This window comes from Crocodylus porosus, unplaced genomic scaffold, assembly GCF_001723895.1.
Source record: "Crocodylus porosus isolate Cpor-Errol unplaced genomic scaffold, CroPor_comp1, whole genome shotgun sequence".
Lineage (NCBI taxonomy): Eukaryota > Metazoa > Chordata > Crocodylia > Crocodylidae > Crocodylus > Crocodylus porosus.
This window is the reverse complement of record NW_017728911.1, coordinates 9,330,075-9,344,406: the sequence shown is the minus strand read 5'-3', so window position 1 is coordinate 9,344,406 and position 14,332 is coordinate 9,330,075. Positions and strand designations below refer to the sequence as shown.

The 14,332-nt window shown below is 43.6% G+C and overlaps 1 protein-coding gene across 2 annotated transcripts in view; it reads right to left on the bottom strand.

Annotated features, from left to right (window-relative positions):
- Positions 1-13,515, bottom strand: part of VPS13C (vacuolar protein sorting 13 homolog C) — a 154,097-nt gene extending 140,582 nt beyond the window's left edge. The window contains exons 1-5 of one of the 2 annotated variants that reach the window (XM_019533419.1): positions 13,353-13,515; positions 12,934-12,977; positions 6,466-6,508; positions 3,650-3,745; positions 2,851-2,952 (exon numbers count right to left, since the gene is read on the bottom strand). In XM_019533419.1, the coding sequence (XP_019388964.1) occupies positions 2,851-2,952; positions 3,650-3,745; positions 6,466-6,508; positions 12,934-12,977; positions 13,353-13,452 (385 nt within the window). In that variant the 5' untranslated portion in view covers positions 13,453-13,515. The remainder of the gene's footprint in view (positions 1-2,850; positions 2,953-3,649; positions 3,746-6,465; positions 6,509-12,933; positions 12,978-13,352) is intronic. The other variant, XM_019533418.1, reaches the window with a different exon arrangement.
- Positions 13,516-14,332: the final 817 nt, after the last annotated feature.

Genomic DNA, 14,332 nt, shown 5'->3' with positions numbered 1-14,332 from the left:
ACTCAATTAAGGTAAAGAATAAAACAGAAACAGTATACCAAAATGGGGAAGGAAATAAAATAAGAAACTCTCCCTCTTTCCAAAGGATATAAATCCCAACTAACTGACACCTTTTAAGTCCACAAGAGATCTAGTTCAGTCCAGTTTCAGGGAAACCAAGAAATTTAAATAAGACCAAACAGAGGTCATTAGAATGTTTAAAATGCCTTCTATAGACATTGGGTATAGGCTAGAAGGAAATTTAGAGAACTCAAATTTAAGAACATCTGCTGCCAACTTGCATGCCACCCTCCTCCTGCCTCAAGTCTCCCCAGTCGGCGTGAGAATCTAAGTTGTGCTGTCACAGGTAGCCAGATAAACTTTGGGATAAATGTTTGTTCTCATGTTTTATGGTGCACATAAATAAAAGGTTGGGCTGTAGACCTGCCTCTTCCTCTTATCAGTAGCCTAACTATAAAGTTACCTGTAAGTTAGATAACAGGTCATGTTTCATAATTACCACCCTGATTTCAAAAGGTAGTGGTTAACCATTTCCCTGTCATTTTAAGTAACCTCTTACAGATCTGGTAGTTGAAATCATTTTAAGAGTCTCTACAATTTGTCTATTTACCAGAAAATCTGAATAACAAGAAAGTAACTCATGACAGCTCCAATTCTACCTTTAGCTGCTTTTAAAAGAGAAAGATAATTAACCATGCATACCCACCAGGCTTGATGTCCTTGTAAACTAAGTTCTGCAAGCCATACAAGGGGTCTTGTGAATGACTGCCTTGATCCACATGGTAGCAATAATCAAAAAATGCAAAAATTTTGGTTTTTTAAATGAAAAAAGTACTTCAATTTTTACTTCAATTTCATTGAATGAAATGCATGACTTTCAAAAAGAAGTTCAATTTCTCCTTACTTCAAGATCAAAGGAAACACTAAAACTATTAAGTGTATATACTTACTTTAGTTCAGGAGTGGCTAACCCGCAGTATGTGCCACAAAGCAGATCAATGAAGGGACAGGCAGCATGGCAGCAAATAGTACAAGCAAAGTAAAGCAAAGCAGTAGATGTGGCAGAGGAAGGGGAATGAAGTGACACTCAGGAAAGGTGCAGGGCTAATTTGTGGCCTGCCTGCCTGCCTAAAAAGGTTGGCCCCCACTGCTTTAGTTACAGATCAAATGTAATATGAACTAACAAGATGACCAAAGACAGAAAGCAGCTTTTCATTGTTCCCATGCAGTTCTTTAGTTCTTCAGACACCTAATACAGACATACATATAATGGCCTGACTCCTTTAAATACCCCCACATTTCATTTTTGTAACTATAGCAGGGGTTTTGAACCTTTTTTGGTTGGGGTACCCCATACAGCAGCAAAACCAGAAGTGCCACCAGCTTCTCCATGCTACTTCCACATAACCCCTAAGGCCTTCCAAAGTAACCTCCCCCCACCCCCAATTGAAAACCTCTGAACTATACAACTACATGGCAATGCTATCTGGGCTCACTTTTATTTTTGGACTCTTTTTTGCAAACTTTGTAGATTCTGTTAACTTATTTAAGCTGGTGAAATTTGCTTGGGCAAGAACAACAAATTCATTAGTCATAACGAAGCTGGTATCCAAGCTCCAGAGATGAAACATGCTAAAATCAAGGCCAAATACCAATGAGATTCCTACCAATGTCCCACAGGGCAACTTAGACAAGTACATTTCCAGTGCCATTTAAAGTTTCTCCAAGGGGCCTCCCTCCATCCCCAAAAGAGAAGGGCTGGTGAGGATCAAAAAAGGTACAAAAATGTCTTACAAACTCCTTAAGCCTTTTCTCCCCTGACTGTAAGTTCAGTGTTGCATCTCTTACAGGTGCAGCAACAAATTCCTGTCCTAGTCTCTTTTGTGAAAGGCAAACAATCATATTACTAAAATTTAAACAAACACATCCTAAGAATTTCTTTCAGCATAAACAAAGCTTTATTGACAGCCACAGCCATGACGAAAGAGTCTAGCTACAACAGTAGCAGCAAGATATTATTCCTCTCTTCTCTCAGAAAAAAACATTCTAAAAGGAAAGTTAAGTATATGAACAAAATACCCAAGTTAAGATTTTCTCTACGTCCCACCATAGTGTGGCTAATTCTATAAGGAACTTCTAAATAGTATTCCAGGAGTGAACACAAATAAAATACAAAATCGGAATTTATAATCTTTGGTCCAAATGGATTTACATAATGGAAGGAGAATTAATCAGTATGCAGCGTTTTCTTCAGTTTTCCAACACTACAGGAACTTGTAAAAAAGAATAAAGGCCTCTCCATTGTAAGTTGATTTAAAACATGCAAATTAAGGCAATAAGGTAATAATTCAGAATGGGATAAGACAGGAACAAAACAGCAAATCATGAAGCCAATTAGTTTTCTGAAGTGCAATTCAGACTAAGTATACTTTTTAGTCGCTTTAAAAAAGGGAGAGGAAGAGCTGCTGCTCAAGAATATGCTGCATGAGCCTTCACAGGTATGAGCTGCCTAAATCCCCCTAACTTTAACTTTGCTTTATTCAGGGTCAAAGTTCAAGCAGTTTTGCTCCTCATGCATCACAGAAATAAAACAATTCCATCAGTATCTTTTGCATATATTGTATACTGGATGCTCAAACGAATGATAGTCAATGTGTCTTAAGTGGTAACTACAGGCTCGGCTAGCAGGATTATCTTTTCATTTTTCCAAGAAAGTGTCATTCTTCAAGGAAGACAAATAGAACCAGCAAATTAAATGTACAAGTTGTGGGGTCACAGACTAATGTCTATCTTCTCCAATACTGTGTGGACTGCTTAAAGCTTTTTCATTAAATCTGTAAATAAAATTACCTTTCGCTGATGCTTTTTGCAAAGCTTCTTCAATTCTTGCAAGTTCCTTTTGTTTATTGTCCTGTAAAAATTTTTCTTCTTTCTCGGCATCATATTTAATGCCTGGAAGAGAGTTTTGAACATATTTGAAATTTTCATGCTTAAAACAACCTATTCTAATATTATAAAAGCCTTAGAATGTCTGTCTGTCCATAACGCTTTATTCATGCTCTGACTGGCTGTTTTGGCAGCCAGAGTGCTCTAGATGGACAGGACAGACGGTGGAGCACTGTCGTTACACTGGGGACTGAGGGGCCACACCTTGCAGGCAAAGGGGAATGGCGGGAACCAGAGCCCTGCCATAACAGAAGGGACAAAGCTGGAGGGCAAGGCCAGCCGGAGCACCACCCCCTGCCCCAAAACAAGAGCTGGCAGGGAGGAGGGTAGGGGGAGAGGACTTACTAGAAGCTGTGATGCCTGAAAGGTCGAGAACCACTGAATTAACCCATTCCAGGGGGGGAAAAGGAGAAAAAGCCTTCAAAACCCCCAGAGTCAGATGTAAACAAAAAGGTCCCTTGAAGATTTTACAAGTTAAGCCCAGCAATGAGTAACCAATATAGGCCTAAATGCTAGAGTGAAAAAAACACCCCACAAATACTTTAATGTTGTTGTTTCCATTAGGGAACAGACTTTAAACAAGTCAACCATGCTATTTAACAGTTCTATTTTAGTAGTAATTAGTACGGCATATCACATAGTTATGCCTTCGCATTTCTAAAACCATTTTTTTTCCCCATTATGATTTTAGGATATTACTTACTTGCTCCTGGAACAATGAGTAGATACAAGCTTTCTAGAGATGCAACTACTGCCTCACCATACAAATTCTTCCAAGGAATTTTCAGAGTAAGCTTATCTAAACAGATTAAATACAATATACATTCAGCTTTTTAGACTACAAGTGAATGAATAAACCTAAAGCTTTAGTTTGAAATAAGGCTCAAATACTTGAATTTGCTACCCACAGTCTGAGATTATGCAGGTATTAAGCAGATACAAATTTGGGAAATTCATCATTTCATAAGTACTTCTGACCCATACGTTTTTAAACCCCAACGCCTCAAGTAACAAAGTGCAGCAACTAGACCAAGAGGAAGTAAAAGGTTACTCAAAAGTAAGACCACATTTTAACAACAGGGGCCTGAGATAAGTTTTTAAAAGCCATTTCAGTGTGGAACAATAGCTCCAATACGCATGCAAGTTGTATTTCTGTAGAGAAAAGATTCTAACTTGGACATATAGATTAGTAGAGTAAGCAGCAAAAAAAATTAAAGTGAGAGATTCCAGAAAGCTATAAAAAAAAGTTATTAAAAAAATATATATAAACGATTTAAAAAAAAGTTCAAAATGTTTAGGCACTTCTATGTATGCATTTTAAATTTCCAGGAGTTGATATATTAGTGATCACTACCAAGAATAGAAATCAATTGGCATGGATGAAACCCCCCCACTAGATTTAAGTAGCTTTTACTTTCCCAAAAGAGTTCCCACATTAGTGAGGTCCCTACTGACATGTTTCAGATGACCAAGGTCCTCTAAAACAGGATTTTAAACCATTGAGGCAACATTTTTCCAATTGATTTGTTTATTCCCCAGCAAGAAAAGGACTAGAAAGCATGTGCAAAAAGCCATTTAGGAAAGTTTATCCATATGAAAACAAGTGCAAAACAGTTCTACATTAAGACTTGAAATCTCACTTAGGGCCTTGTTAGAATTTATGCTTTGCTGTAAATGTTAATCAGCTCTGTTGGTCAGCTTAGTAGAACAGTCTCACAGCAAGGCAAAAAAGGTACTCTAGCCATCCTTCACCTGCACAGCTGTGACTTGACACTAGGGCCAGTGACAGACATTAAAAAAAACTGGAGCCTGAATTGATTCAATCTTTGCAGATTAATCTAACCTGGCTAGACTGAATCAGATTGCAACTGCACAGACATTCTGTCTGGACTAACGAAATGCAGGCACATGCTCAGGCCAGGAGCCAAAAGGTGCTAAAGCAGCCCTCGAATGCAGGGAAGCTGTGCTGGGGGTGGTACATAGCCAGCCCTGGCAGTAGCTTCAAGTGAACTGCCCAGGGCAGGGTTTAAATCCCCCCTGCCGGCCTCATTAGCATGGACCCAGGCCAGAGTCCACCTGGGGCTACCCCTTTGACACCACAGCAATGGGGCCGGAAGCCCAGCGAAACACTGGCCAGCATGGCCCCCAAGGCAGAAAGGGCAGGGAGGGGGACTATTCCGTGTGGCAACGGTTGGAGTGGGCAGACCCTGCTGCAGAGCCCAGAGGGCAGAGGGGGGAAATAACCCTCCTCCGTGCCCGCTTTGACTCAGGAGCCGTTTAGCCACGCCCCGGCTCTGATGCCGCAGTAGCAAGGGGGGAGCACCAGGCAGAGCCCAGTCCATGTCGGTGGGACAGAGGAAGGAGGGGCGGGGAAGTAAACCTCTTCCCTGCTCCCTTCTCAGGGCCAGTGTCTAGCCAGACCCCCGTCCCTCCCCTGATTGGGGAATAGATGGGTGGGGCTCCCACCAGGCAGACAGTGAGCCCCCCACCATGGCAGCTGCAGCAAGACCAGAGAGACCTGGGGAAGCAGCTTCTCTGGGGCCGTCTGGCCTCACTGAAACTGATATAGCAACTCCACACTGTGCGTGGGGCTTTCAGACTTCAGCCCTGCTCTCAGCACAGAGCTGCCACAGCTCTACAATATCAAATGCTTTCCCCGAGGCATTCTGGTCTAGTCGGACTGTGGGTGTTCCGCACAGAGCAGGGCTATCAGGGCTTAAACCTGGGGGACCTGCTCTCAGTGCAGAGCCACTGTGTCTGTTTCAATTAAACGAGAAAGACTGGGAAGTGGGGGTGGAAAATAGCAGCTTCCCTGGGGCTCTCTGGAACTCATGCAACAGCTCCACATCGAGAGCAGGGCTGCCTCACTCTGTGCAGAGCGATTGTGTCCATTTCATCAAGACCAGAGAGCTCCAGGGCTGCAGCCTTGGAGTTTGCTCACTAAGCACTGGCATCCAACCCTTCTTTCTCCAGAGCTCAGTGCTTGCCACCCTGCACACAACCCTGGGCTGCTGGTGGGGCCAGGCACTGCCTGAACTCTGAGGGACCCAATGTTTTTTCCTCCAGAGCTCAGGTATCGCCAATCCCCTTACACTGTCACCAACAGGAGCAAAGCCAGTCCAAGTAGCAGAGGGGAGCACCACAGCCACCAAGTCCTCGCACTGCCTAATGTCCCTGGGGGGCAAGGTACCATGCCCAGCCCCACAGGACCCAGCATCCCTGCTCATCCTGAGTCAGGAGGGGCCACTGCATTCTGAGATACTGGAGGAATTCAACTTGAGAGGAACAGCTGGAGGAAGAAGTGGCCACAGAGTACTGGAACAGGAAGAAAATTAGGCCGATTGGAGATAATCCTGCTCTGGAGTGGCATAATTTTGAACTGAATAATAAGTGCTTTAAAAACACTTAAAAGGTGTAAAACATGCAGCCAGACCAAGGGTTAAGAGCTCCAGAAGCCACTTAAGTGTAACAAGGCTCTTACTTTCTCAGTAAACCACTTGTGTAGTGATAATTACTTACCTATCTGGCCAACTTTTACTTTAAAGGGCACATCCAATTCACTCTGTTGGGAGAAAAGTAATTGTAATCATAGTTTCAGAATTACCATCCATTTTATAAATTAACTCATTTTGCTAGATACTATACAAAAGAACTTTAGTCACGTTACACAAAATTCTTCAAGTAGATATTAGCCTTAAACCAAATTAATCACAGAGAAAAATATTCCTTACATTTAGAGTACAAGGGCAGTGATAATCTATGAAATTAACTGAAAATAAAGTTGAGTCAATTAACACTACATACAGAAATACTTAATGTATTTTAGTAAAATTGCAAACTGAGGGAAGCTATTAAAAGAAAAATTAGTTATCCTAATCCTAATAACTGTCTCTCTCTCTCTCACACACACATACATACCCTCTCCCCCAGAAGAAACGGGCATGACTTCATTGTCTACTGTGCGATACCATCATGCCTAACCATAGTTCTACATTATTTTACGATCTGTGACTTCAAGCATATCAAGCTACTACTGTACATAATCAAGCATACATTTCCAGCAAATGCCAGGAGAGCTCATTTCCAGGAGAAAACACTCATTACCTTTCTTTTTCATATATATATATATGAAAAAATAACGATTAAGAACAACTATCCAATTTCAAACAACTTAAAGACAAAATACACATGTATCTGCAGCTGTATTCTAGACCAGGACGACTGTAAAACTCATAGCCCAGGGGACAAGTGCAGCTGGCAGCATGTTAACTGGCAGCCCAGACTCCCACAGAGGTACTGCTCCCTGCAATGCTCCTGCTGTCTATCCCTTTTGGGGTCTTCCACTGCCTCCTCCAGGCTTCCTTTTTCTGCCCCTACCCCAGGGGGAAGACCAGTGCTGCCTGCAGGCACCTGGGGAACCTACCCATCCTGCATGAAGCAGGAAACAGCTCACACAGTGTGCAGCCCCTAAACACTCAGAAATTGGACAAGCCTGTTCCAGACTATCAGGGCATAGTCAGGAAAACACTTCAGCATTTGTTAAATGTCAGCACGTATTACTCCCTATTGATTTCAATAGGACAGAAGGACTCCATCATGAACAAGATCATTTCACAAACCAAGGACTGTGAATCGCCCCATCACCTGCGATGGCAGATGAGAAGTGGCAAATCAAGGTTCCATTAGCTTCTTTTAAAAGAGAATTAGTTGCAACCAGCATCATAGAAAAATATTAAGTTGTAGTGAAATGCCAGAATGCAAGTAACTTACCCTGCATTAAGAGTCCTTACCCTGTGGACTATGAGCAGATCACTGCATCTAGGTGGATCAGCTTACAGGAACAGCTTTTTCTTTTTTTATAAACTTTCAGAATAAATATTTACAGAAATTCTATCCTGCAAAGAGAATACTGCCTAGTTTGGTGAAAAAACCCTAAAATAACTTGCTTTCAAGTACTCTACATACTTTTAAAATGAGACATTAAACATCTTCCTCTATAAGCCTGCCCTGCCAAGTCTTCATTGTTCAGATGAGAACAAATTGCCATTACCACTTTGTGTATTTACATGGGGAGAACTTTTTTTTGATATTGTTACCTAACTTGCCAGATACCTACACAAAACTCCTCATTAATGCAATGAAGGAACGTTCTACATAACACTCCCTACTAAAATTGTCAAGAATAGACTACGTTCATGAAGCCAAACCATGAAATGACAAGCAGCTAATTCAGACTCTTGGTTCCATTTAAGAAACTGGACCACGCAAGTGTTATCAAGAACACTCGATAGTGTTATCATCTCTGGATTGTAAAGAACCAGTTGTGACAAAGTCAAAAAGGTTTAAATTATACCAATTCTAATCCACTTTAACTAGCCTCAAATATTAAAATTTACATCTCATTATTCTCGACTGAGAACTGTATTTTTCAATTGGCACTTCACTGTACTACACAGATACTCTTATTTCCCCCCAAAAATTTCAAAAACACCTCTGTACTTGGGCATACTGGTTTTAAGAAGTCAAATGAGGAGAAAGTATTTTTAAATCTCAAGGATCAAATAAAAACCAATCAAAGTCATCTCTACTAGGGAGACTGGTTTGGAGGCAAACGTCTTAACAGTTCTTAATTTTAAGGGGTGCTAATCCTTATTTCACAAAATCATGTCCCACATGGTAAATGGACACAAGTCAACAATGCTACCCAGTGGCTTTCAAGCTCCTCACACCGGTATTTACATCACCTTAAAATGGCTGAAACAATGTGCTGAAACTACATACACTAAATAAAGTTTCACAAAAAGTTGGTAAGATTCCCCAATTAAGATTGCAATCTTTAGAAGTAAAGAGATTTCCACCAGGTTTAGACATCTTCTGAATTGCGGGTAAAGCAATTTAAACATGGAACATAGCTTATTTTGGACATTAAAATATTAATTAACAGCTTTAAGTAAGGAAAGGAAAAAAAACAAAAAAGACAGAAAAGCATCCATCTATATAGGACAGTGAGTACTGCTTCACTTGCAAAGGCTGATGAAAGTACAGTAAAACCCTATGTTAATATTCATTTATAATAATAAATTGAAATCTCCTAAAAGTCTGGACTGCTTTTAAAAGAGATGGATGGCTAAGAATGAATTGTTCCAATCTTCTATCACTAGTCTGCTTCTAATATTGTTAGCTCTCTGTAGTTATGGAATTGCAGCTAAGTTAGGTTTTTGTGCACTGTTTTATTTTATATACATATAAAATTTATATTTGCTCAGAAATGGACTCCACAATCTATATACACTCAAGTGATGTTGACTTTCAGTTCTCTAGCTTATATTCTCTTTCTGCCCTTGCTCTGTAACTAGGTAAACTAATAAACATCTTACTGTAGTATACCTTGACTATACATCTTTCCAAAACACTGGTGTCAATAGTTGAATTATAAAAGCAGAAGTTCCATCTAAACTATAATCATAAACTTTAAAGCCACCACAGGCAACACTGGTTCTCAAAAATTGTTTATAAAAAGTACCCGTGTCAAACAATAGGGACAGTTTCAGCTAGGCTAAGGAAAAGCCCATTGGCCTAGTCCTGTAACGAGATCAAATCAAGGGCCTTTCATGGAGCAGTTACAGACAGAAAAGGAAGACAGCACTACAGATACTGTTTACCATCTACAAGTTTTGATGAGATCTTTGTATTCAAGTCAACAAGCATCATTAAGATCCCCATCACGGATCAAAGTTAAACCCGAGTAGCTTGTCTACATACTAAAAAAGCCCAAAACAAGAAGAGGATTTAGAGTAGATCTCAAGTTTCAGTTACCAGAGTTTCCCCTAAACCCTCATAAAACACCCAAACACATAACTGCTTCAGAAGAATATTGCAACTTGCATCAAGATGCCTCAATCCCATGCAAACCACAAATAGATACAGTTAGTCACTGCAGCAGAGGCAAAAGAAAAAGAGGTGGAAAAAAAATTGCAAAACAAAGCTCCACCCAAGTCTAAGGGGCCCTAAGTTAGCATAATTAAGGCATCCTAACTTCTACAAAGAATGACACAGAAGGTTCTGCCACCTGACTGCAACCTAATAACCACATGTCCATTCATGGCTAGATATATGGGGGATGGACAGCCTCCCATACAAATCCAGAACAAGTCTCAAGCTCTTATCTTTGGAAGTATAGCAAAAAAGCCTTAACTGTTCTTCCATCCTGCTCTGGCATTATGTCAGAGTAAGTATCCATAATGACATTACACTTCACAGTACTGGAGGTATGTACTCTAGAAGCATTTAGAAGAGCGCGAGAATTAGCAGTATGTTATAGATCTCCAAGACAAACTTAAGCCATATGAAGAGATACCAGTTCTATCAAAAATTTGGTAGCTGGTTATTTGGTAGATGGGTTTGATTTTTACTATACACTAACCTTTGCAAGTGTAGTTAGTAGGACTGTGCGAAACAGCACCATTTCCTTTCAACTTCTGATTCAACCAAACAATGCTTCGTTTCAAGTTTTATTTTGTTTCGAAAACACTGTTCCATTTCATTTAGTTGAAACAGGTTTGCTGTTTTGATGCTGTTTCAATATTTCACCCATAGGCTATAATGGAGAAGCACAAAACTGCCTATAACTTTGTCATTTGGGGGCAGATTTGGATGAAAACATCAGGGATGGTAGTTCCTTCCAAGGGTATGAAGCTTGCCAGCTCAAGGAGATAGATGCAGTGGTTTCTGGGAAACTGCACCTCAAGTTGCTGACAAGCAAAACTCGTGGGGGGGGTATATGTGTGTGTAAGGCCCACCCTCACTGGTGCTGGGGCCTCTGCATGACAGTAGTGCGGTCTCCTCCTTTCCTACAGCCTCATCTCAATTCAATATTTTAAATAACAAGAGGTAAAATAACTTAGTCAGCAGGAGCACCGTAGCATCAGCAACATCTCAGGCAGCCAAACTGTGACAGAGCCCTTCTTTCCTCTCCTGCAGGAGTTTTTCCTCCAGCATGTGCCAAGGCACACCCTCACTGTGCCCTTCGTCTCCTCTTCCCCCTCCCTCTCCTTACTTTCTGTTTCCCTGCAGGCAAGCCCAGCTTCAGAACTTGAAATGATTGTCCTCAAGGCTGTTTCAAAACCCTTCATTTCATTTTGATTTCACTGTTTCAAGCTTGAAATGAGTCACAACAGTCTTGGAAAAAAAAGAGCTGACAAAATTTCACACAGCCCTAGTAGTTAGTATTGTTTCCCAACTGGAAATATTAGTAATCAGTGAAAAGCTAAAATATCTAAATACATTACAAATATAGGCAAAATATAGAGGGCTGCATTGTCATGCATATATAGAAAATAAATGTATGTAGGTATTTGCAATAAACAAGTCAAAAATCAGTTTCCAGCAAGATCCAGAACTGTATCTATTGCCACACAGTACAGTAGCAGTGGCACAGAATAAGTTCTTGGTTTGAACTCTAATATTCCAGTAAAACTCTTTCAATATTATTCAAGTAAATGAAGAAATGTAAAGAATGAAAATGTGGTCACAATATTTTCTATGTAGTTGTAAAGAAGAATATATCTTCCCTGTTATTTCCCCAACCTACCAGTACTACTACCAGTGACCAGTGTGAGAGTTTGTATGTGCCAAAAAAGTCATACAGGCTTAAAGCATTACCTACACATTTTAAAATACTTCATTCAAAGCACACATGCACACACCCTGTAAGCTCTTCTGCAAAAGGGCATTCACTGAGCAGGATCCCAACACCCAAGAAGAACCCCATTCAACAAAACTCCACAAAGAGTTTTGTTGATGCCCACTCTGACCACTGCCACACCAAGCAGTCCCTCAGCTGCACTGAGGATTCAGCTGCAGCTCTCAGTCCCAGCACCCACCGTACAGGCCAGCCTTAAAAGGAGAACCTCTGGGCCTACAACTTCTCACCGTGATTAAAGCCAAGGAGGCTCCACACAGACACAAGGACCCATTAGATATGCAAACAGAGTAAGTCTAAGATTGGAAATGAGCATCCATAATGTTAATGACTTCCTGATGGGGTCATCAAATACAACTAAAAGGTAGCAAGTTTAAAATGAACCAAAGGAAGCTTTCACGCAGCCTCTACTTGAAGCGTGGAACTCTTTGCCACCACAGGCTGTGGATGCTAACAGTTCAGCTAGATTCAAAGAGGGACTGGACAAATTCTTGGAGGAAAGGGGCATCAGTAGCTCCTGAGCACAAAAGTTAGGGATACAGACTCTGAACTGGAACTTCCTAGACCTTAAATCCTAAAGGCTAAAAGTGGGAGAGGAAGGGAGGGGAACCCCTAATCATATCCAGGTCACTCTCCATTTCAGTATCCATTCTCTGCCTCCATGACACAAGTCTGGTGCCTGGAGACCCTGGGCCAATGCCCACAAGGAAATGCTGTAGGCCTCCCTTAGAAAGGGAGGTCACTAGATAGGCAACAACTGAATGCTTGAGACAACTATACATAACAGGGACAGGAGTGAGGTCAGGTTTAAAAACAGTATGCCAAGGGGAGACACCGAGCAGAGCACCAAGGACAGCACCCAGTGGCCCTCACAGGAGTCCAAGGAGCCAGCTGACGTTGCCCAGTGATGGACCTCATGAGGGAAAGGGAAGTACCCCAGCAGACTGGACAAGATGGAACTGCAGTCAACGACAGCTCTCACATTTTCCTCCAGCTTGGCAAGAATATAGAAAGGACGGGCAACACAGTTAAACTATCTCCAGTTCCTGACCCACGGGGGGGGGGGGGGGGCAGAGATTAGCCCCACTGAGAAAGACTCATCATGCAGTTGTACCTGTTCAAGCCTGAGGACAAACAGTGCCCCACGGTTTAAGAAACAATCACTGGCAGTTAAAAGCAAGCCCTCAGTGACCAAGTGAGGAGCAGGAGGCCCCATGGCCCAGCACCTGGGGTGCAAGGGGAGGCCTTGGAAAGGTTAAGAGTCCTGGTGCTTTGGGAACACTTACAAGGGCATTCTCCTTTATCTGCAGGTTATCCAGCACCACGTTGCCTACAAGACACAAGAAAGGAGCAGTCAGGTCAGCTGCAAGCCCAGAGGATATGAAACTGCTGCCGCCAGGCTTGCTCAGGATGCAAGGCAGGTTGGGGACTATAATCAGGCAGCTGGCATTAGCGCATGCTTGAGGGTAGGGTCTGTCTAGGTATGTCTCTGGCTGTGGTCACCACATGGGCTCCAGCACCAACCCTCCAGCAGCTCCTTCCCCTCCCAGCCGTGGGCAGGGCTCTGCATCCACAGTGGGGGGAGGGGGGAAGAGATGCGTGGGCGAGCCCCACGAGGCTCCCTCCCCCACCCGTGAGGGACACAGCCCTCCGAGGGCTCCCAGCAGGTGCGCGGCGGGGGGAGGGGAGAAGGAGCCGCTCCTACCGCCCCAGATGCCGAGCTTGAGCTGGGACTTGTTGAGATTTTCCACGTAGGCACCCAGGAAGCGGTTGAGCAGCTCCGCCACCACCGACTCCAGCACCATGATGATGGCGGCAGCAGCGACTCCAAACCCCACACCCCGCTCCCGAGGCGCGCGCGGAGACCACAGAAATGCACGCGCGGCGCCCCCCGCCCCGCTCACGTGACCGCGGCGGGCGCGTGACGACTCCGCCGGCCTCGCGCACGCCCCGCCCTCTCCCGTGAGCCTGCTGCCGGGAGCGGCAAGGTGGGGGGGCGGAGCGGGGCGGGGGCTGCGCGCGTCCCTCCTCCAAACCCGGGCTGGGCTGGGGCAAAACCCGCCCAGGGCCACCTGCGCCCGCGCGGCTCCGCCCTCAGTGCGCACCCTGGGCTGGGCTGCGGCAAGGAAGAAGGGAGCTCCTGAGGGGAGCCCACGGCCCCGCCACTAGGGTGGCCACCGTGGAGGACAAGCCGGTTGTCTTCTGTTTGGAAAAAAAAAAAAAAAAAGGCTGTAAAGGCGCCGGATTCTGTATTAATAGAGGACAGAGCAGCAAAAACCTGGACTGTCTGTTACGATGGCGCCCCCCACCCCACCCCCGGCCAAGAGGCAGGGCCTGCCAGGCTTGTACCCCCGGCCCGCAGCCGGGTGAGAATAAGCAGGAGTGGGCAGAGGTTGTTGTGCCTAGTGCCTGCTTTGGGGAAGCAGGCAGGACAGGCGGCAGTGTGCCTGAAAGGCCACACTCAGCCCACTGGGCGCACTGTTTCTGCCCAGGTGACATCTTGCCAAAACGGTTTTGAAAGGGATACACAGGGAGTGAGTTATGTGCATGCAGCCCACATAACAGAGACCTGCAAGTGTGGCCCACTGTGGCAAATAGGCTGAGAACCACTGCCCTATAGAGTGGGTCCAACCAAAGATACCACCAAACCTATCATACCGTACAAGTAGGGATGTGCCGAAGCCC